This window comes from Parathielavia appendiculata (genome assembly GCF_033297405.1).
Source record: "Parathielavia appendiculata strain CBS 731.68 unplaced genomic scaffold N657scaffold_64, whole genome shotgun sequence".
NCBI lineage: Eukaryota > Fungi > Ascomycota > Sordariomycetes > Sordariales > Chaetomiaceae > Parathielavia > Parathielavia appendiculata.
Genome location: NW_026944283.1, coordinates 12,112 through 33,672, shown reverse-complemented (window position 1 = coordinate 33,672; position 21,561 = coordinate 12,112). Strand labels below are relative to the sequence as shown.

The window sequence follows — 21,561 nt, the reverse complement described above, 5'->3', positions numbered from 1 at the left end:
ACCCACTGTTGTAAGCTCCCATCATCTGTGTGATCACCGTGGAATCGTGGCTGTTGGCTTTCCAACACTGGCATGGAGGGGCTGCGCGCGCATAGACCTTTGCAGCGGGGCTACTCTACATGATGCCTTCCGGTATCACTATTGCTAAGCTGCTCGGAGATAAAAGCACACGACCGACATCAATCTGTTCTCGCCCTTCATTGGCGGAGAGTTTTGATGTTAGTGGTTTTCGTCTTGGGACCAACTTTCTTGGCACGAGACTTCGGCCATTTTTTTTGTTCCTCGTCTGCTTGCGGGTAAATATGGACCGATATTTGCTCTTCATCTTGGTAGCTTGAGGAAGACGATAACGACTACAAATTGGTCGATGCCTATAGTTGAGACTACAACGTCGGATTTTATATAGCATGCAAAGGGAGTTGATTCAGTATGTACTTAGCGCCGTAACACACCTTTTTGGCTCCGGATTGCGGAGAGAGCCTAGCGACTCGGCCTCGCTGAAAACGGCTCTATGTTTATAAACGGCGCTCGGGGAGCCGTTGGCGGCCTTCACCCTCTGTCAAGCAGACACTCGCCACCGGTCTACTTCAGCAAGCACCAAGTGCGTTACTTACTTCTGGCTCCTAGCTTTTAGCCGTATACCAAATCTAACCGGTCCCTGTCCACTTGTCCGCTACATAGCCGTGCTGCTTAAGGTGTAGTTCTGATTGAGCGGCGGCTGCTGTATCTCGAGTGCACGAATGACCAGCGCTGTGATATGGGGAGTGATTTGAGGTTTTGTCGGGGGAGTGTAAAGTAAATAATATTGTCTCTCCCTCTTTCCTTTCCACTTTCTGTAGCTGAGTATTTATTATCCCCTTCTTCCTGGACTTGCCACTTCCCTACTAGCATATTGATACTCAAGTGGTGAATCATATAACCCGAAAACTGACAAATGACTTGACTCCGGCAGACTGCTGATGCAAGGACGGAGAGAGCACATTGAGTGCGACTCGCGGCCGGGCCTGGGGTGTCTGATCTACGGCAGCAGCACGTGTCCGCACGCGAGGAAGATAACGGCGCGGGTCAAGAAGTGGATGCGCATGCACTCCAGCGCAGAACGAACGCGGTGGGGGTTATTTCTTGCGTCACTGGTGCCGCCGCTTGTTAGGTGGGTGTGGATGCTTGGGGTCATGACTCGGGATGTCCTCATTCGAATCGTTTGACCAGTCTGACCGCTTGTCTGGGTGAACTCAATTGTGTTGTTTGCCTACGATGAGGTAGTTGCGCTGGTCATGTATACTACTACTGCTGGGAGTACCATGGCTTGTTTCTGAGTTTCTCGGACTCAGGGATATTTTAGCGTCTGATTCTGGATACTAGCAACGAGTCATAATACCTGCACCTGATTCAAAACTATCGGTAACCCGTTGCCAGTCCCCTGAAAGGGCTAACGTTGGAAAATGTAACGGGCTGATCCCGAGCTTGGCCACACTCGTACAAACGTGGTCCACCAGACCCGCTGGATGAAGCTATATTCCCATTTGACCACAGCATCGAACTGTCTGGCACGACGTCCCGAGCACTTTTGCCCACCTTATCGGGGAGGCTGCAAGCCCCAACGACATATTTCCCTTTCTCTTTCCTCAAGTTTAGTGTAACGTTACTCGTAGAGTAGTCTCTAGATAGTTGCCATACACTCTCAGGCACCTTACTGACAGCGCCCCGGAATCAGCAGCTTGTGTTCTGTTGGTATAACATAAACCGATTCAAAAGAAAAAAACGAGAAGAAACGAAAGAAAAATCGCTTTGTGTCATCAGCGACACTCCAATGGAGGTGACGACAGCTCCGCTGGGTGTAGAGCACCGCAAGATGACTTGAAAGATCAAAGACACAACTCGACGAAACTTGTCTGTGTTGCAATCTACCTACATACTACATCATACCCATAACACCATAATCGCGACGCCCGTGCTCATACACTTCTAGGAGCGAGCCAGACGCATCCGCCCCGTCGCTTGACTTGATGCCAATTTGCATTCCAAATCAAGCCTCAGACTCGAACGTAGGAAAGAGATCGTAGTTGTCGGTAAACGGATCTCCCACGGCGAGCATCTCGGCGAGCCCCGACGATTCGCAAACGGCCCGGTGGAGCAGCCGCGTTGCTTCGGTCTCATTATGCAGGTCGCGAGACATCAAGGCGCCCGGGTCTACCCGGGCGCCCCGCTGGTTTGAGTCAAGGTCAAGCTCCCAGATCTCGTTGGGGTTGTTCCAGTTGACGACGAGAAAGCGGGTGATCTTGCCTTGGGCTTTGAGGCTCAGAAGGGCGGGTCTCTCCTTATTCCACCAGATGTTGGGGCCGTTGAAGGCGTACTGGCCCATTGTTCCTGGGGTCTGGGTCATGATGACCACTTCACCGCTGCAGCTTCTTGCCATGGCTTCTGACATGTTCTCAAAGTACTGGATCGTGGGAGGCACGCCCCTGTCTGCCAGCGTCTTCTTAAGGGTGTAGATGGAATTAAGCCAGTTCCCGGCTCTGTCAATACCGTAAAAGTCCCGATATTGACCATTAAATCTTGGATCGGTCTCCATGATCTTGTTTGGCCAGAGATGCTGTTTCAATGACGGCCCAAGTTAGCAAAGAGGCGCAGCTTGGATGGCAGGAGACGTGGAGGGAAAGTTTTTGTCAGGTACGGTACTCTGCTGCTACATACCCAGATGCTGAACTTGCTCTTGCTACAGGCCCTGTCCAACAATGTCAGCCATTTCATCCCTATTATTAAGCGTGACTAGGACTTATTTCGGGAGCAAAAGCACCCCATTGGGACCAAGGCAACTTCCGTAACTCCCGAGACATTTTGAAAGAGGCAAAAAAGCGCGGATTTGACGTACCAGTCCGAAGCCTCCTTGCTAAGACTCGCACCGTCCGGCTTAGGGACTCTGACATAGGCCGTATAGAAGACGCACTTGTTCTTCAAATCCTCTGGGCGGCCAACCCGCATATACTGCTGCATCTTGGCGGTGGTCAAGCTGTCGAGAAGTGGTCTTCCCGTCAGTTGCAGGACATTTTGCGGGGGACAGTAGAAACATCCAGGGACACGAAGGAGCGGGCCGTATTCGTCCATTCCGTCGGGATTCGCTCGTCGCCCGTGTGGCTCGCTTTGGTTGTGCACGCCGTGCATGCGGGGCACGAGAGGCCCATAGACCACCTCAGCGGCGCCATACTCGCTGTCTCGATGGTAGCGGCGCTGGCTTCGGGGCGGCCCTGGGATGAACTCGATGGAAGCAGACGGGCGTTTGCCGGCTAGACACGATGTTGCCGCAAACAACAACCAGGCGATGAAGAGGAAAACGGTACTTGATGTAGTTTGCAACATTTTGTGAACCAAGTAGATTGACGGGATCAGAAACAGGGAGAGAGTAGGACTGAGCCTCCGTTCTCATCAAATGCGGAGGAGGTTGGCAAATGCGGGGGGAGCGGCGCTGTCAGAAGTCTGGATCTTCGTCCTTTCGACAGAAATCAAACTTCCTTGAGGTTCAGGATTCAGGCACAGCAATTTGGCCTGCAGCTGCAGGAACGAGGTTGAATCACGGCTAGTTCGAGCTCTTCATAGCTTCACCCCCTTGCCAAGTTCTGCTTACCGGCTCCCAATCCCGGCACTTGGGGGCCGAGCAAGGTGGAAGGCCGCTAAACAACTGAATTAGTAATGACGGCACCAGTGGTTGTGCGGCACGGCAGAGGAAGATTGTGCTGAGCGGCATTTAGGCGCCCTTGGACTGCTTGGAGTCTTGGTATTGTTGCTATTCCGGCCATATTGCCTAGGTACTACCACCTATGCAGCATGGGGAGGTTACATGGCGAAATGCTCTACCTTGTCTAGGTAGTATCGAACCCGAATATTGAGCTGGCATACTGTACATTGAGGTCCCTGCAGTTTAATTAGGTTCCTGTACTCCGTAGCCCACAGACCTCGATACCGCCGCGGTAGGCCGCATCGGGACACCCGTTGACTCCTACCTCGACATGCGCTCCCCCCGCCCCCGCCCCCTTCCCTCCCCAAACCATCCACCAACTACCTCGCTCCCTTCTCCTGCAACCTAAGGAGCCGACTAAGGTATGAGTGCGGCGAAGATCCGCCCGTCCCACTTCAGCTGACTGCACCAGCACACACTCCCCCTGATCAAAAGGAAATGAACATCTTGGCTTTGCTCAATCCACCAGTGTCTACCGTATATGGTGACTCTGACTGAGCGAGTCTAATTAGTCCGGTACCATTCCTGATCGAAACTGAAGTTGGTCTGCTGCAGCCACAGCTTGAACTCCTCGGCGCTCCACCAGGCGCTGTCGTCGTCGAGCACGCGGTACTCTTCCGGGTTCTTGCGCTTGGCCACCGGGATACGGCGCGGATGAGGTGCCGCGGCGTCCTGCAGCTCAAAGCCGCCGAGCAGCCGATCCTGGCACACCTCGACCCACTGTTCCTGGCGGTTGTTCTCGAACCCCGTTGTCTTGTACTCGACAAACGTCTGCGCCTTAATCTCCACCCCGCTGAAGCTGCCGTCTCGGGTGCTCCACGCCGTGCCTTCGGCCCCCACCACAGCCAGGTTGTGCACGCTTTCTTCCATGTCCCGCCGGCGTTTGGCCAGGTATTCCCGTAGCGGCATCGGCACCCTCTCGTGCGGCCGCAAAAAGGTCACTTTGGCAAATTTGATCTTATCCCAAGACGAGGACGAGATGTCACGCAGTTTACACCGGCGCGCCGGCGGGAGAAATGCCGCCGTAGTCGAGTGGTTGCCCAGGGTATTGGGCAGGACGAAAGATAAGGTGCGCAAGAACACGGCCCGCAGCCGCATGATGTCGGCCAGCTGATCGTGCGGGTAAGTGCCGGTGACCTCGACGGCGATATGGCGCAGATCCCGAGCGAAAGATGCAACTTCGGGCTTGAAGAGAAACCTGTACATGGCGCCGGCCTGGTCCCGGCCCCAGTAGAGCGTGTCAATAGCCGGGATGAAGTGACGATATGGCACGGCGAAACCCGCGTTCGGGGAGTACCGCAGCCGGAGGCCTCCAGACGTGAGGGCGGCCTGTCGCGCGGTGCGGCAGACGTGAGCGATGGCGGGCCAGGCAGTGTCGACGACGAAGGGAAGCGCAGGCTCTTCCTCCGCAATGGGAAACTCCATGATCTGCAGGGGCCAGGCGATGCAGACCTCGGGTTCGGGGTCGGGGAGCGCTAGAGCCCAGATGGCGAGTTGAAGCTCGACCGGAAAGTTGCAGAAGAGAGGAAATGATGTCATGGTAGAAAAACGTTGTTGAGAATAGGCGCGACTGCAGGTGAAAGTTATCGTAGTCAAGTTGGATGTATGAACAGTGAAGTTCGCAGGACACCAGCTTATGACGTGAGGGGTTGGGTTAAATTAGGGTACTTGCAGGTTGGTACTGCAGCGGGACATGATACGCCTGCAGTGTAACTGTAGGATGGAAATTGCACTGAACGATTGGTCGAAGCCGGCAAACAATCTGTCCCTGAAAAAATATCGTTAAGTTAGTTAACATAACAGAACGTTGACGTTAGTTCAAAATGTTAGGGGGGCCGGGGGTGAAGACAAAGAGGCAAAGTGAAAAAGACGAGGTGAGCAAAGTTTTCTAACTACTGTATCTTGCCCATTTTGGGTTCATTTCCACTATCAAAACTATCAAAACGTAACTGAAACAGATGCTGTCGTCGAAGAATTAAATAAATTAAAGCCTGATCCCCTTTCCGTCGCCCGGCCATGCTACTATTCAACTGCCACCACTAGTCGTCTAGTCTGCATATCATTATACGCGTGAGACTCCGACAGGTGTTCTCACTGTACTTTAGATCAGGCCGACGCAGACATATGTGTCCAGCCACAGGGACTGGCAGTTCTGGCCAACGCCAGAGTTCCACGCGATAAAATTGGCCAAGCTAATGCCAAACCTGGTAGCGATGGACTGGCAGCCGTCGCCAGAGACAACTAATAATGGGATCCGATGTCAGCGTCGTCTCGATCAAGTTACCTTAGAAAGGCTTACCCTTGTAGAAGGTGTCGCAGTTGTTCACCATGCCTGGTTGTGTTGGCGTGGGCGTTGCAATCTGGAATTCTGCTGTCAGTGCATGTAAGACCAGATTCTGTTCAACGGGTTACTTACGCCATTGCCAGTCCTCGTCGTGGATGTCGTCATAGTCGTGGTGGTGGGCAGCCTGCTCTTCGCCGCGATGCACACGTATGTGTCAAGCCACAGGCCCGCGCAGTTGCTGCCCACGTACGGGTTCCATGCCAGGAATTGCTGGAAGCTGATACCGTACTGCGAGCTGATGGTCTGACAGGTGTTGCCGCTGACGACAAAGTGGAAGCCCGTGCAGTCCGGCGTCATGCCCTCGCGGGTCGGCGTCGGGGTTACCACTCCATTGCCAGTGGTGGTCGAGGATGGCGTCGATGTCGTCGTGGAGCCAATGACTCCCACGCACAGGTATGTGTTCAACCACAGAGTCTGGCAGTTGGTGCCGATGGCCGGGTTCCAGGCAACGAGCTGTGCTGTGCTGACACCGTATTGCGACCCGATGTTGACGCAGCCGTCACCGCTGACGACGAGGTGAAACTTGTTGCAGCTCTTGGTCATGCCTTCCTGAATCGGGCTGGGCGTTTGGATACCGTTTCCGGTGGTTGTTGTCGTCGGAGGCGACGAAGTAGTTGCCGTGCCGCCGATGACGCCAACACAAACATACGTGTTGAGCCATATTGACTGGCAGTTGCCCCCAATTGCCGGGTTCCAGGCCAGGAGCTGAGCAAAGGAAATTCCATAAGTAGACTGAATGGATGTACATCCGTCACCGCTGACAACAAAGTGAAACTTGTTACAGTCCTTGGTCATGCCATCTTGGATTGGGGTGGGAGTCTGGATGCCATTTCCAGTTGAGGTCGGGGCGGCAGAAGTTGTCGTCGTGGTTGGTGTTTGAGTCTCGGGAGGAACTCCCCAATTCTGCTCCACGCAGTAGGAATTGCCCACAATGAACTGGCAGGACCCAGCCAAAGAAGGATTCTACCGGGGCGTCAGTAAGCCACGATGCAGACGGCTCACACCACTCGGAGTTTTCAAGAACTTACGTAGGCAGCGAGCTGCTCAGGGGTGATGAAGTTTGCCGAGCTTACGCTTGGGCAGGTATCGCCGGACTCGGCAATATGCCACAAGGTGCAATCCTCGATGGTGTTTGGGTCCGCTGTGGTGGGTGGCTCGACCCAGAACACCTGGGACAGGCCTCCGCGGACAAAGATTGCGCAACCAATGGCAAAGTCAAACGGCCTCATGGTGTTGATAATTAATCTCGAGCCTGTGGTGAAAATAAGGGGTGATCGACAGCCGAGGTATCAGGAGACGCAGTCTTATACGGAGCAAGTACTCGACCGTTCTTCAAGACCTCTCCAACCTCCGAATACCGGATACTATTGCCAAGTCCTGCCGTCAATGGAGGATACATGTTATCTTACTTCTTTGGGCTTGGTCCTTGTGCTTGACACGAGGGTCCCGGTCGAGGGGATGCCGAAGCGATCTTGGGTCATTGACGGACCATCCGGCACCAGTAACCGTGAGATTTACTTCTGCACGTGCGCCTGTTATCATGCGGCGCAGCATATGAAATCAAATAGTGTAGTTTAACTCCGTAACTCCGCGGTGGCCTTTGTACTGTAGCAATTTGCACAGCTCCGGGCTCGGGAGAGATTGCCATGGCATTGAGCGTCGGGTTGCATTGCAACCCGCAGGAGATGTGATCTGACTGCGCGCGAGCATACACGGATGACACTAACAGTACTACGGTAGTAGTTACCAGGTATGCAGCATCTCTCGCATATGCCAAGACAGAGGTTCATTATGGATCCCTTGGTTGGCTCAAGGGGCATGGAGCTGGTCAGATGGACGGATAATAGGTAACGCAGGGGACTACTCCATGCAAGCGGCAGCCTACATGCCATTCAGATATGGAGATAGTTAGATACCTGCTGTACCAAGGCTCTGAGCGTTGTATGCGCCTGACAGGCAAAGAAGAATTACTAAGTTATCAGGTAACCTTGTTCTCCTGCCAATCAAAGGCCCCCTGGTCCCGGAGAGGGTTTCATCGCAGCTGCCCATCGATATGTAAGGTATCAGTATCCGTGGGGGACAATTGACAATGTTGCACCAGCGGCACGAGCGCACGACAGGACTTTGTAGGTTGATGCGGTTCGTCACGCGGCAATCCCCCCGGGCCACACCCCTAATCCACGTCTCCCGTCGATTTCCTGCACCCAGCAAACTGAAGCAATAGTTTGATGTGATGAGATCCTTCGACTGAAGCCAACCATCTCACTTCATGACTTGGTACCGACTTCTAGGATGCCCTGATGGAACCCCTCACCGTAACTTCATGGATTTGCCCCTGCTCAATCATCCCTGAGCACCAGCCGGTTCCGTTTTACCGCCCCCAAGTCTATTTTGAGAATACACAATTTCAAAGCACCATCGAGACCGGGTACCACCATGCCAATACGTTAGTAATGCCAAGATGGCTACAGGACGGGACATTGTTCCAACGCCCGGAGTTGGCATTTTCGCAGCTTGGGAAGACAAGAGCTGAGTGCATTGGGAGAGCTGACATTGGGAGCGTTGATCTCGTCTGGTTGCCATAAAGTCATGCTCTTATCAAGATACAGACACTAAGGTACGCAGAGTACCTTATGCTAGGCACACAGGAGTGATTCTAATTCGGCAATGAAAGATGATCAACCAGCATTCCCCGGTTAAGCACCAGTCCCTGGGAACTGCGGCGTCCCCACGCAGTAGTCATAGTAAAGACGAATTCCGGAGCCTGTAATTTCCGAGTTCGTCAGCACTGGCGCAGAGTCCGAGTCAATTTTGGGCTCAACTTATATTCACTTACAGTTGTTCAGGACGGTCGGGTTCCAAGCGACGAAACGAGCATGCTGTAAGCCATACCTTCTCTCGATGGTACCACAGGGGTCATTAGCAGCTGGTGTGCGCACAATTCAGTAAAGAACAGATACGTCTTGATTCGTGGACTTTGGGCAATTGAACTGACGGTTAATATCCGTGGCCATGTGCCACCGGGTGCAGGTGGCTATGGTTCCTGGTGCCCTGAAATGTCGCACGCTGGTGCAGTAGGTGTGTCCTTTGGATCGTACAGTCAGCTCTATCCGCTGCTGTGAGGTGTCGAATTCAATGATAAAATATGGTAAACAAATAGCATACCTGAGTGGAAATTCTCGCAGTTAGGGCCCAGACCGGGATGCCACTGCAGAAAACTAGTCCTGTTCAGGCCATACCAGGTCACGAAGCCGTCGCAGGTGCTACGTGTCCCAGACTCAGCCACCCGTCTTTCTACACAGTACTGCGTGATGTTGGCAGACTGGTCGAGGTCGCGCTGGGCGCAATACTGCTCCCCGGCCCAGAGCAAGCAGTCGCCGTTGACCAATCTCGAGGCGAGCGAGGGGTTCCATGACACCAGCTGGTCCATGGACACCCCGTAGAAGGCGGCAAAGTCGGAGCAGCGGTAGCTGTCCTCGTTAGACGTGGCGTTTACCCTGACTGGCGGCGTCCGATGAAGATGGCAGTCGAGGACGCTGCCGTTAGCGATCGGGTCCACGTATCCCGCCATCGGGTAGGGCTGCGAGAAGGTAGGGGAAGGGGCCGAGGCAAACTCGGTCGGCGGCAGAGTAAAGTAGGTCCTGTGTTTCACATCACATCGTCAGCTCATCGCGTGCTCATCTCGCCATGCACTACAAAGCCGGTCTCTTCACCTACTCTGGCTCAGAAGTTGTAGTTGACGGTTCCTCGGGAAAGGGGTTGACCCAGTCCCCGCCGGGAGTGGACACGCAGATGACATTGCCCCCTTTCGCCAAGTGATCGATGTTCTCACAGTACTCGCCCAGCTCGGGGTTCCAGCTGACAATTTGAGTCCAAGTGACGGTTTCCTGCCCGGCGATAGTGGCGCACGTGTCGCTGAGGTCGGCCTTGAGCTGGTAAGGCTTGCATTTCTTTGCCGATGGAATGCACACTGAGCCGGAGGTCGGGAAATTGTGGCAGGCCGCCTCGAGATTATTAGCCGCGAGCAGGTGCACAGATCCAATGCCCTGCGCCAGAGCGATGGACCGGCAGTTGTCGCCGGACTGGATTGTGTACGTGGTCCCTTCGCATGAGGGTGTTCCAGTAGGCGCGCTTCAAGGCGTATTAGTTACATCTGTTCCATCCGTTGCAAAGTTGATATATGCTTACATGGTCACCCAGCTCGTTGTAGTGGCGAGTGGTGTCAGGGACATGGACGAAATCTGGCAACTCGACGTAAAGGATTCGTACTGGCTTTTCAGGAGACTCGACGTCGCGCCAATTGGCATCTGGAGCCGCGTGCTGATGAGAGAAGCAGCGCAGGTGTGGCAAGCAACGCTGGGTGCTGGTTACGGTTGTAAGTCCACCACGCTCGCATCTTTCAGACGGTCCTCATAACGAAGCTCGCTTCACTTACGAACAGCAGTCGACGTCCCTTGGGTTATTGCTTCTCGAAGAATGGCATTGCAGAACTGCCCTTGACTATAATTTCTGGCCGTGAGCGCCCACGGCCCTGCACACAAAGCAAAACAGGGAAATACCATCATCAGGGTCAGACTCACGGGTTCTTGAGGCAGAGGGTAGAATACCGTTCAAGTATGGTCTGGCCCAGAAAGCCGGCCATCACGGTGGCTTGACCTTCGACGTAACTGCTCGAGGCACAGGCGCCCAGGACTCGCCTCACCCAGCTCGTCAACGAGCTGGTACAAGTCGTCGTGCAAACGGTTGCCAGCGTCGCATCCGACTCAAACTTGCCATTTCGCCCGGCGTCCAAGATTTTTGGATCGCAGCTGACAAATGAGTTAAGAACATTGATGCAAGTGGTTGTGAGGTTATGATACGGCGCAGTGATGTTGAGGAAGGAGACCTGCTGGGCTTGGGAGGGCCTCAAGCTGAGGAGTCCCAAAAAGAGGAGCCACAGCAGCATGATCGTGTTGCTGTGATGGAACAAACGAAACAATGGAAGAACGGCGAGAGCTGGAGAGAGACGAGCTGGATGGGGCAGGAGGTGATCCCAAGTCCAAACCCATCACTGGCAAGAAGCATGACTAGGTACGTTCCCTTACCTTTCAGGTCGTGACATCGAGCTTCGGACCCCGCTCTCATGCCAAGGTTCCAGGGGCGCAAACATAGCGGTATGCTGGTCGAATCATGTGGTTCCCGGAACTGTCGAAGGAACTCAACATCAATTTGCCCAGCGGCACGGATGCAGGTTGCGAATTCGTGCATGGTACCTTGCAGCTTACTACAGCAACACCCTACCCCCATCGTCACCACACCCCCCTCTTCTTCAATCACTGCATGGGGGGAATCCATGACAAAAGAACCCCCAAGTACCTAGGAGCAGTATCTCGCGATCCTTGCTATGGTCACACGCAGGCCGGCTTACGCTTAGGGGCCAAGCAATCATTGAGCACGAGAATCGCCCGTTCCTCAGTTTCTCCCTTCAAGTTCACATTAATTGTTGTTCCCCTCCTTCTCCCCTTTTTCTACTATCCGACGCTGCCGAGTGCTTCCCACTCGCGCCCTCGCTCCCTCACGGTGGACATTTGTGGTTCGGAAACCAAGATGTTTACCCCTAACTTGCTGCATTGGCTCTGTCTTTCTTTTCTGTATTTGGCCTTTGGGAAAGCAGATGACGATCTGCCCTTGACCGCCATCTCACCTGTCCGTCGGGGGCTTCTCGCGAGCAGACAGGAGCTACCGGAGGGAACGTGTACGTCAGAAATCCCCTGTGCCAACAAGGCATGCTGCAACGGGATCACGGGTATTGTAAGTCTTATTTCCCATGAAATCAAGTGCTTTGGAAGGGTCCTAACACCAGGTTTACCTAGTGTGGCTTCGATCCCGTTGAGCACTGCGGCGCCACTTGCACGTCCAAGTGCGATTCCAAGGCCGAATGCGGCAAATATGCCGATCCCCCAGGCAAACTGTGCCCCATCAATGTCTGCTGCAGTAAACACGGCTTTTGCGGAACCACAGATGTATGTATTCTACGCTTGGTCACCAACGACAGAGACAAAAAGAAGCGTCAAGTGCTGACTTTGCGGGATGTGGAATACAGGAATTCTGCAGCGATGGATGCCAGAGCAAATGCGAGCAGCCTGGGTCTACGAGTCCACACACGACTGATGTGCGCGAGCTGGTAATTGGCTACGTCGAGGGCTGGGCCTTCACGCGCCGGGGTTGCTCACAGCGGACGCTCGACGCCATCAGGATCGACTCCCTGACCCATCTGTTCGTCTCGTTTGGATACATCACGCCGGACACCTACGAAATCTACCCGATGCGCGGTGTCACCGAAGAAAACCTCCTGGCGCTGACCGGCCTCAAGGAGCGCGCCCCAGGGCTCAAGGTGTGGATTGCGCTCGGAGGATGGTCCTTCAGCGACAACCACACCGAGACGCAACCGGTATGGGGCGACCTCGCAAGCACCCCGGTAAAGCGCGAGCGCTTTCTGGATCAGCTTGAAAAGTTCATGATTCACTACGGCTTTGATGGTGAGGAATACCATATTGAACAACCAGTTCAATGTTGCCGATTCTGGTCGAACCGCTAACACCTTTCCCAGGCGTCGACTATGACTGGGAGTACCCGGGAGCCGGCGACAGAGGAGGCCACCCGGAGGACGGCCCGAATTTTGTCTCCCTTCTTGAGGATACAAGGAGCCGTTTCAGGGCACTCGCGCGGGGATGGGGCATCTCGTTCACCGCGCCGTCCTCGTACTGGTATATGCAGCACTTTCGGATCGGGGAGATGATGGTGTGTTTTACCTCGACCACCTTACTATTAAAAGCTTCATGAATATGCCCGGAAGGCGTTCGAGGCTGACAGAAGCGACGGGGCCTAGGAACACGTGGATTTCGTGAACCTCATGACCTATGACCTGTTCGGCAGTTGGGACAAGGACTCGGACTGGATCGGGCCATACGTCTACGGCCATACCAACCTCACAGTCATAAAACAGGCGCTCAATCTGCTCTGGAGAAACGGTGTGCCAGCAAACCAAGTCAACTTGGGGCTCGGCTTTTATGGAAGGTACGACGCTCATTTGAGTCTCGTCCCAAGACGCCGCATCCCCAATGAGTAACGTGCTTACTTGGTGACTTACAGGACCTACGTACTCAAAGACCCGCATTGCGATCGGCCAGGCTGCGAGTTCACAGACCCTGGCAGGGCTGGCCAATGTTCGGTAAGTTCACCAGCCCACGTCGGCCTTGCCGCGAGAGTCTTGGTACAGAGTCAACAGACACTCACCACTGCTTGGGCGCTCTGTAGGGCCAAGGAGGTTACATGAGCTACCAGGACATAGCCTGGGTTCGCAAAGAGAGTGGCGCAATCGTTACCACCGATCGGGAGAATGCCATCAAGTACTTCCGCTACGACGACAACCAGTGGGTTTCGTTTGACGACGAGGAAACACTGAGGTGGAAAGTCGAGTTTGCCAACGAGCAGGGGTGAGTGAGACGCGCTCCACATTCCGGCCACCCGTTTCAGGGGTTAATGAAAGACGTACCACCTCGTCAGCTTGCGGGGCTTGTTCATATGGGCTGTCACGCAAGACACGGCCAACAATGACCTGCTCGATGCTGTCCTCCAGCCTGACGGGTTGGGCAAGTTCAGAGATCGGAACGGCGTCCATTCGGGTATCGATGACTGGGACACAAGGGTACTCGACAGGTGTGTCTTCTCCGGTAAGTGTACAATGCTCTCTTGGTCCAGGATCCCTATGCCTCCTCCGAGTCTTTGCCTTGCATCACTGACGGCTGACATTCTACGCCACAAGACTGCAACGGCGACTGCTACCCGGGCTACCTTGAAGTTGCCCATATCCGCTGTGACGCCGAGGGGAGCGTACACCCAAGAAAAAAGCTCTGCTGCCCCTTCGGCTCGGCACCAAATCCCAACGACTGCAGATGGAGATCGGACAAATGGGGCTTTTGGTGCGGCGTCCCCGGGACAGGTTCCATCTTCAACAAGTGCGAGGACGGGGAACAACGGGTCATCAGCGACCATTGGTTCATTGACGACCAGGGCAGGGATGATGTCTGCTCAACGGGAACCAATGCCGACTACTGCTGCGCGACGGAACGCGACGCCGTGTGTGAATGGTCGGGCAAGTGCGCCAGGAATGGCGCGCCGTCCCCTTGCAAGAGCGGCATGACAGCATACATGAAGGACAACCTTGGCATTAGATGGGCCAGCCACTGTGATCCGTACGCGGGCGAGTGGGAGGTCTTGTGCTGCGAGGACGGCGTGGAGCCCGATTGCCGCTGGCTCGGCGACCCCAACAACCGATGCGCGGGAGAATGCGCTCCCGACGAGGTCAACTTTGGAAGACACCACTTTGGTGGCGGCGAGCAGTGCTATGACTCGCGTGCGGTGAACGACCGTAATTTTTACCAGTTCGAAGAAGACATGCCCGACTACCAGAACGGCAGAGTCATGTGCTGCAAACGGGACTCGGTCAGGGTCAAGACCAAGCCGCTCCCCGTCCCGCTGGAGAATCTATTTGACGAGGAGATTGGAGCCGACGAGGAGCAGAGCTTTGACATCGATGTCGACCTCAACCGAAAAACCGGCGAGAGCAGCCACCCCAACGACAACAGCTTTGGTTGGCACATCATGTCGGGCCCGCCCGACCAGCTTCAGAACCTAAATAAGCGCGACGGCTCCCACTGGGAGGTCTATGGCTGCGACGCCGAGCTGCACGAGGGACGCCAATCAGCCCGTCTGGTGTGCACCCGCGACCGGAACTCGGAACACAATTGCGACGACATCCTCCTGGGCGGGGTGGAGGACACGGTCCTGGAGATGCCGCCGCATTGCGGGCCTGGCAAGTACGCCCTGGCCGTGAGCCTTGAGCCCATGCACGATGCCAGCACCGATAACATCCTCTCTCCCCGCCTCAAGCGCCGGCTGCCCGTCGGCGCCACCGTCTACAACCTGACGTTCGACTATGGCTTCCACCGCCTGCGGGGCCGCCAGGACAACAGGGTCAAGCTTCGTATCGACTACAGCAATGCCAGACACTACTGGAACCAGATCGTGGGTAGGTCATGGTCTCATCCCCTCAGTGAAGGTAGCGGAGCTATCAAACTCGAGCCAATGCTTACCTTACCTCTCCAACTCCCCAGCCGCCAGCCCCAACGAAAAGAGAAGCATGGAGGACCTCGAGCACATCGTCAAGCGGGATCACGACGGCGACTGGAAGCGCTACCTGGATCACTCGTACAGGATGGACCGGCGAAACACACCGCCCGAGGAGCTGCACCTGCTTCACGAGCGGTGGTACTCGGCTAACCTGATCGACTGGATTGCGAAAATGAGGAACGTGCAGATGAACGTCGACGTACTCGACCAGCGTGTGCGAAAGTCGTTCATCTACACCATCCTGCACGAGAGGCGAGATTGTATGCTTAACGACTTCACCCAACTAATTTTGGAGGCCGACATACACGCACGGATCACGGCAGATGTCCAGACATCGGGCGTCTTGACGCTAATTGGAGATCTGGTCAGTCATAAGGCCTCGCTCTGACACCCTTTCTGCTACCGCGAGCTAGATGCTGATTGAGGATAAAACAGAATGACATGTCCTCATTCCGACACTCGTATGTCAACTTCCGCAACAAAGGAGAAATCAAGGCTTCGCTTGTGTTCGCTGCCCACGGCGAACTGCGCATTCCATACATGGAAGAGACGCTGCTGGGTGAGTACTTACCCTTCTTCCATTTCCGTCTCCCGTGCGATGCTGACCCGGTTTGGTTGTGGTACCCAGGAATTGCGCCCATTGGAGCCAGCTTTAAGATTCCAGGAATCGTGACCATCGGGCCAGAGTTCAAGCTCGTTGCCTCGGTCGAAGGAAAGGTCGTTATCGACGCGTGAGTTTAAGCCCTTGAATCTCACAGCCATTGATTAGTGGTCAGAGCCGCGGTTGACAAGGCCTTCAGGGATGCTCGAGTCGACTTCGAGGTCGCCAGCTGGGATTACTCCCAGCGATATCCTGCCGAGAACGACGAGTTCCTCGACCCGGAGAAGGACGACCCGGACCATCCGAAATTCTCCACCTCCAATGAGGGCGGCGGTCCCGTCGAGTTCAACTGGCAGGTGACGGCCGAGGGCGTCGTCGAGCTGCATCTGTGAGATCTCACCGTGAAGTTCGCTGCCACGTACCTGAATCTCTTTGTGCTTACAACAAGCTTCCGCAGTATCCCCATGTTGACTTTCGGAGTTGTATTTGACCCCAAGTGGGAGGTGCCCAGGACTGCGGTAGGAATTCAACAAAGCCAGGAGCCGTACGGTTCACGAGACAGAATGCTTACTCACACAATTTGCAGGTCGATCTTGCTGTCGATACCTATCTGCGAATCCATGGGTATGCCGCGGTCGGCAGCCAGCAAGACTTTGAGTACTGCATCGGAGCTGAGGCAGGATATGACACGTTTGCGCAGGTCACAGCTCCGTAAGTACCTATCCATCCCTCCTATTGATTATCTCAGAGGACGTAAAAACTGACAGGTTACACGCAAGAACTCTGTTCGGAGTGAACCTGAATCGGAGGTGGTCGCTATTTTCCGACGAGGTAAGTGCTCGTGTCAACCTCAGGTGTGCGCGCCTCTTGTGGGATAACCGCTTTGCTAACTAGTCCTTCTCAACCTTCAGAGGAGCATCTATCAAAGCCCTTCTTGCCCAAGCGAAAGTCTCCGGCGCGGATTGCTTTTGGACGGTCCTTCTGCCGTCAACACGGCCACGCCAGTGGTCAAGCTTGTCGAGGCGAAGCCGGGGTTCACTCCCCTAGAAACTTTCAGCCTCCACTCCTCATTTTAAGTCAGCTATTCTTGGTAATTGAATTGTTTCCTTGTCACGTTACCTAGGAACATGTTATCAATCTACCATTGCAGATCATATACCACAGCATAATGCGTAGGGAGACGCAAAGGCAGACTGGACTTTTATTATCAGTCTGAGCGCCACCAATCACCGTTCACCGCTTCCGCGGCTGCAAACCGCTCGTACATGTGTAGACTACATGGCAATCAAGCGATCGTGAGTGACGTTAACGGCCCAACAAATTACGTACATGCTGTTAAGTACACCTCCACCGGGGCTTTGAAAGTTAGCTTAATACATGCCCCACCTCCCTAACCAGAATAAGCAGCAAGGAGTATACGGATTAGATGTGATGGGCTGAGCCCATGATGGCCTCGGCAACCCTCGGCCGTGGTATCATGATAACGTCATCCTGAAGCAGGCAGTGTCTGTGTGTTCCGGAGCATATAAGAGCTGCCCTCTCTTCCTGTCATCTAGTTCTCTCTTTTCTTCTTCTCTCTCCATTCGAGACAAACTCGTAGAGTTGTCACCAGCTAGTTGCAATATACTCCTGGGACCGTTACATGAATGAGAGTGGATGGTGAAACTAACAATTCGGGCTGAATATAGTTCAGGTCGAGGCCCACATGCATCCCTCCAGGGTATTTAGTAAATACTACTCCGTAGTCCCGAATTCATTCACCTTTCCTTGTGCCTATGAAAAAGGACAAGAAAAATCCCCACATTCTACCACATGATTCAACGGCCGATGACGGATCCCCGGCGGCCCGACCAGCGCTGCCGTCAGATCAATCAACCAAGTTTGGACATCGGATTTGATTTGATTGAGGTATCCTGCTTACATATCTGAATTGATTGCATTGATTGAGTTGATCTGACTAGGTCTGATGCCTGGGGTTGTCCGATGAGGCTATCCGCGACCTGCTCTGTCCTCCTCCGAGCTCGACGCAACCGTCCCGGGTCCAATTCTTCATCAATTGCAGTGTCCCAATCATGGACTCCTTGAGGGAGTGCAGTTGTGACGTTATCGTCAGATTCGCTGTGCTGAATGCTCTCGCAGTCGTCTGCCATCGCAGGTATCGCTAGGATGTCCAACGCAAACTTACTGAGCCTTGGAAACGAGCTCCTGTGCTCAACCCACCATTGAATAAGGTCAGAAACTTCTTCAGGCTCAAGTCGGTAGTATCGATCAAGCTCGCTGCCCGCTTGGGTGGGTCGAGGATGCCTGCTCTTGATCCATTGAGTAAACCTGCTTGGATCCTTCTGCTGAGCAGGCGTCATCGGCGACGGCGAGGGAGTAGAAGTTCCCTTCAGGATATCTTCATTCCCAGAGGTAGGATACCACATCTCGAGATATTCCTTCAGCTGTCGCTTGGCATCCCTCAGCTGCACTGTTGAGGTCCAGTTGGCCTCAAGGAACCTTATGCCGAGGCCAGGTGTAGAATGATGGATTCCCCGAGGGAGGTGTAATATTCGTTCAACTTCACTGATACCGGAAGGTATCGCGCAGGGTTAGGGCTAGGTGTTATACCCCACCATTGGTGGGGTGGTTGTTTGTATGTAGTTAAGATAAGGCTGCCCCACTCTGGATGGTGGGATATCTCCCACCACTGCAGTTGCTGCTTGCAACTACGGATCCGTACCAGAGGACGATAACCTGACTTCTCCCCGAATACATGGCATTTGCCCTCTTTTCCCAGCATACGGCTCTTTTCCGTATCATTCACCCAAGCGTTGTTGATGCAGGCCCTCATGTACGTTTTCTCGTCCGCTGCTAAGTTGGAGATACCGCTCACTGACTGGGCGGTGTATGTCGATCGAATATGATCAGGCAGGGCGCTTTCACTGAACCGAGTAATTGGTAGCAGTTGTTACGGGCCACGCGTTGGCGTTGAGATGATGCGCAAGGCGGGGCAATGGTTGACTAGATTGCTCCGAATGGAGAGCGAAAAGAAAAGAGAGAACTAGATGACAGGAAGAGAGGGCAGCTCTTATATGCTCCGGAACACACAGACACTGCCTGCCTCAGGATGACGTTATCATGATACCACGGCCGAGGGTTGCCGAGGCCATCATGGGCTCAGCCCATCACAGCAGTAGCAGTATCAGCTTGTCGATGCCTCCGCTGCTGCTGCCGTAAGGGTGTTGTGAGCTCAAAGCTCTGAAGATGCTGGGGAAGTCTCGACTGCCGGGCAGGGCGATTTTACTGGTGTGGTTGGTGTTGACGGGCGAGGCATCGAGTCTAAGCCAGGGCACTGCGAAAAAGGCTCGCTGGGCTGCTGGGAAGCCAATTCTGCAGCTAATTCCGTGGCACGGTCGTCATAGAGGGCTTTCCACTCTTCTAGATACTCCGAAACGAATTCTATGCCGGTCATGAGCTCCCACAAGTGCCCATGGCTGCCGCTGGGGGCATGTCCCTGTGTTCTCATCGTGAGGCTGTAGATCGGCTCTCGAGGACGTGTTGGATATCGTTAAGAAGCCTCCAATCGTCAGTGGTCAAATGATCCTGACGAGGTAGCTGTGACGAGGCAGTGCCAAGTTCAAGGCTCAACAAGTAAGCGCGAATCTCTGCTTGCTTCTCCCAAGCTCGCTTGATCATCAGATAGGTCGAAGTCCACCGCGTCGCGTTGTTCTGCCTTAGTTCAAGCTCCTTGGAGGATGCCTCTGAAAAGATGAAGTCCTCAGCGTCCTCAGGGTCATCACACTCTTGGGCGATGTTCCGGGAAGCCTCACTGCGTTGCTGTGAGGCTCTGATAAACTTGACGATGTTGTGAAGCTTTCCGATTGGCCCCTTGCGCCGCCAATGCTCGAGGCCCTCTTGGTACTGGCCAAGATCATCGTAGAAATCAGACTGAATCTCAAAAGCATCGCTCTCTTCGCCGAAAAGGAAGGCCTTCGCAACTAGATTCAGAATGGGACAGAAGCATCGGATCCGTCGTGCCTTGACATCGTCGTTATCCATCTGGGGTATAAACCGAGGGAAGAAAGACCGTAGACAAACGTCGTTACATGAAGCATTGTCGCAAAGTGCTACTCCAAGCCTTGAGCCGATTCCCCAATCCTTGACGACTTCCTCGAGGGTGTCAGCAATGTTCTCGCCGGCGTGGGTGCCTATATACTCCTTGACGGTGCCATCTGGATTCAATTCGGCGAGGAAGAACCCCTGGAACCCAATCCAGCTCCGACGGCCTTTTCTTTTCTTCTTCTGTATGCGTGACTCGAGAACCAAGTGGCGCTGCTGCCAGATAATCTTCGGGACGTCGGATATTGTCGAATTGCCCACAGGCGCATTTTGACTGGCGTCCTCGACCAGCTTGATGAAGTTAGGGCGCGAAACGCTCCGTTGGGGCTGTCCGGGCAAGGAGAATGCTTTAGGCTTCGCGCCTCCGGGCGAAATAAATTCCATCCATCCATCCAAGGAGAATGCCGAGGGAGTTTGTCCATGCCCTGATGGGCTTGATGGAGCGGAACATGACATCGAAGAGGGTAAGAAATAGATGCTCTGCCGGACCACGCAAAAATTATGAATGGCTTCAAACGCCGCGCAGCAGCTGCAGTAGCAGGTGGGTTAGGCGAGCGGAGGCTCGACGCGTTGGTCGTGCCATGCTTTGCTCTTTCTACCAATCAGGAGCCGTCCTCAGGATGCCGAGGCTCAGAGTAAAACTTGTTGATCTGAAGGCCCGGAGCCGGAACAAGATTTTCTCCGGGGTCAGAGGGCAACCAGATATTTGCAAATATTGTTTTTATATATTTGGTTTGGTTGATCTGAGCCCTTGTTGGAACTGAATTGAGTTGGTTTACTTTGATTGAAACGATTGATCTGTAAATTGATCTGACGGCAGCGCTGGGCTGAGGCTGATTACCTCCAGAGCCACGCCGAGATGCGATCCTGGACAGAGATTTCCAGCCGCGACGAGCGGGTCAAAGAGAGTTGTTGTATTAGTGTGAATGATGACGATCGGCATATCCGGTTACAGGGTTGTCGGGTTGGTAGGTCGTCGTCTAAACTTATAAAAATATAACGTGAACCGACGTTCGTAAGAGGTATAATACACTCACGCTATCTCACAGCTAGCTAGATTGAATATTCAGATCTGTAAAGGTGCTCGCATGCTGGCCAGCATGTTCCTCTAGACGGAATATGAGGGTCAAATCAAACGGTCTTGAGCGACAATAGAAGAAACAACAACCAGGCGCGCAAGGCATGCAAGGTGGCACTCTCCGCTTGCGATTTTCCCGTCGTTGCTGGCATTGCACTGCTAGGTAGGAAGGCAGTGCCTGAAATCCGAAAATTGACGGTCCAGTGAATTGACCGGTGTTCCTTGACTGTCCGGTTGGACGCACCATTGTGGCTTTGTGTCACTGCGGTGGAGGCGTCTCCTGGAGTCATAGTGCTACCTGTCTTCAACTGAAGCAGCAAGGTATTTCTTGCCTGGCTATTCCGCTGGTCATGTTAAACACGGGATGTTGACAGTGCTCCGCCCTCACCATCACGCGGCACTCTGGATGGCGGGATTATCCCGGGTTTGGCAACGTTTCAGTCAATCTGAACAGAGTCGCATCTTGTCTATAACTGGGCATCCACCTAATCTGATTCATAACCCGTTCAACCATCTCCAAGAATTATTCCCTA

General features: G+C 54.0%; 6 protein-coding genes across 6 annotated transcripts; 2 read left to right on the top strand and 4 right to left on the bottom strand.

Annotated features, from left to right (window-relative positions):
* Positions 1-703: 703 nt before the first annotated feature.
* N657DRAFT_584246 (uncharacterized protein) lies at positions 704-1,205 on the top strand (the record flags this gene model as incomplete). Its single annotated transcript, XM_062789736.1, has 2 exons — positions 704-795; positions 953-1,205. Coding segments are annotated over 2 exons (345 nt in total), but the record flags the coding sequence as incomplete, so codon positions are not given.
* Positions 1,206-1,877: 672 nt separating this feature from the next.
* Positions 1,878-3,549, bottom strand: N657DRAFT_694647 (uncharacterized protein). Its single transcript, XM_062797302.1, has 3 exons — positions 2,873-3,549; positions 2,695-2,725; positions 1,878-2,593 (listed from the first exon to the last, which is right to left on the bottom strand). The coding sequence occupies exons 1-3, from the start codon at positions 3,355-3,357 to the stop codon at positions 2,027-2,029; spliced, it is 1,083 nt and encodes a 360-aa protein (XP_062641866.1). The 5' UTR covers positions 3,358-3,549; the 3' UTR covers positions 1,878-2,026.
* A 513-nt stretch (positions 3,550-4,062) lies between these two features.
* N657DRAFT_651655 (uncharacterized protein) lies at positions 4,063-5,358 on the bottom strand. Its single transcript, XM_062794202.1, has one exon. The coding sequence runs from the start codon at positions 5,270-5,272 to the stop codon at positions 4,238-4,240; it is 1,035 nt and encodes a 344-aa protein (XP_062641865.1). The 5' UTR covers positions 5,273-5,358; the 3' UTR covers positions 4,063-4,237.
* Positions 5,359-5,611: 253 nt separating this feature from the next.
* On the bottom strand, positions 5,612-7,571 carry N657DRAFT_606740 (carbohydrate-binding module family 50 protein). The gene is made up of 4 exons (XM_062790228.1): positions 7,106-7,571; positions 6,150-7,040; positions 6,033-6,093; positions 5,612-5,974 (listed from the first exon to the last, which is right to left on the bottom strand). The coding sequence occupies exons 1-4, from the start codon at positions 7,304-7,306 to the stop codon at positions 5,835-5,837; spliced, it is 1,293 nt and encodes a 430-aa protein (XP_062641864.1). The 5' UTR covers positions 7,307-7,571; the 3' UTR covers positions 5,612-5,834.
* Positions 7,572-8,804: 1,233 nt separating this feature from the next.
* On the bottom strand, positions 8,805-11,249 carry N657DRAFT_441816 (carbohydrate-binding module family 50 protein). The gene is made up of 7 exons (XM_062787388.1): positions 10,685-11,249; positions 10,513-10,577; positions 10,266-10,440; positions 9,795-10,208; positions 9,243-9,718; positions 8,914-9,162; positions 8,805-8,841 (listed from the first exon to the last, which is right to left on the bottom strand). Exons 1-6 carry the CDS (start codon positions 11,020-11,022, stop codon positions 9,020-9,022), a joined length of 1,611 nt encoding a protein of 536 aa, XP_062641863.1. The 5' UTR covers positions 11,023-11,249; the 3' UTR covers positions 8,805-8,841; positions 8,914-9,019.
* A 195-nt stretch (positions 11,250-11,444) lies between these two features.
* N657DRAFT_694643 (glycoside hydrolase family 18 protein) lies at positions 11,445-17,141 on the top strand. Its single transcript, XM_062797301.1, has 17 exons — positions 11,445-11,867; positions 11,930-12,079; positions 12,160-12,595; positions 12,667-12,857; positions 12,946-13,133; positions 13,209-13,287; positions 13,374-13,552; positions 13,623-13,789; positions 13,882-15,147; positions 15,233-15,612; positions 15,684-15,807; positions 15,877-15,979; positions 16,049-16,237; positions 16,307-16,367; positions 16,436-16,560; positions 16,629-16,680; positions 16,761-17,141. The coding sequence occupies exons 1-17, from the start codon at positions 11,664-11,666 to the stop codon at positions 16,923-16,925; spliced, it is 4,059 nt and encodes a 1,352-aa protein (XP_062641862.1). The 5' UTR covers positions 11,445-11,663; the 3' UTR covers positions 16,926-17,141.
* Positions 17,142-21,561: the final 4,420 nt, after the last annotated feature.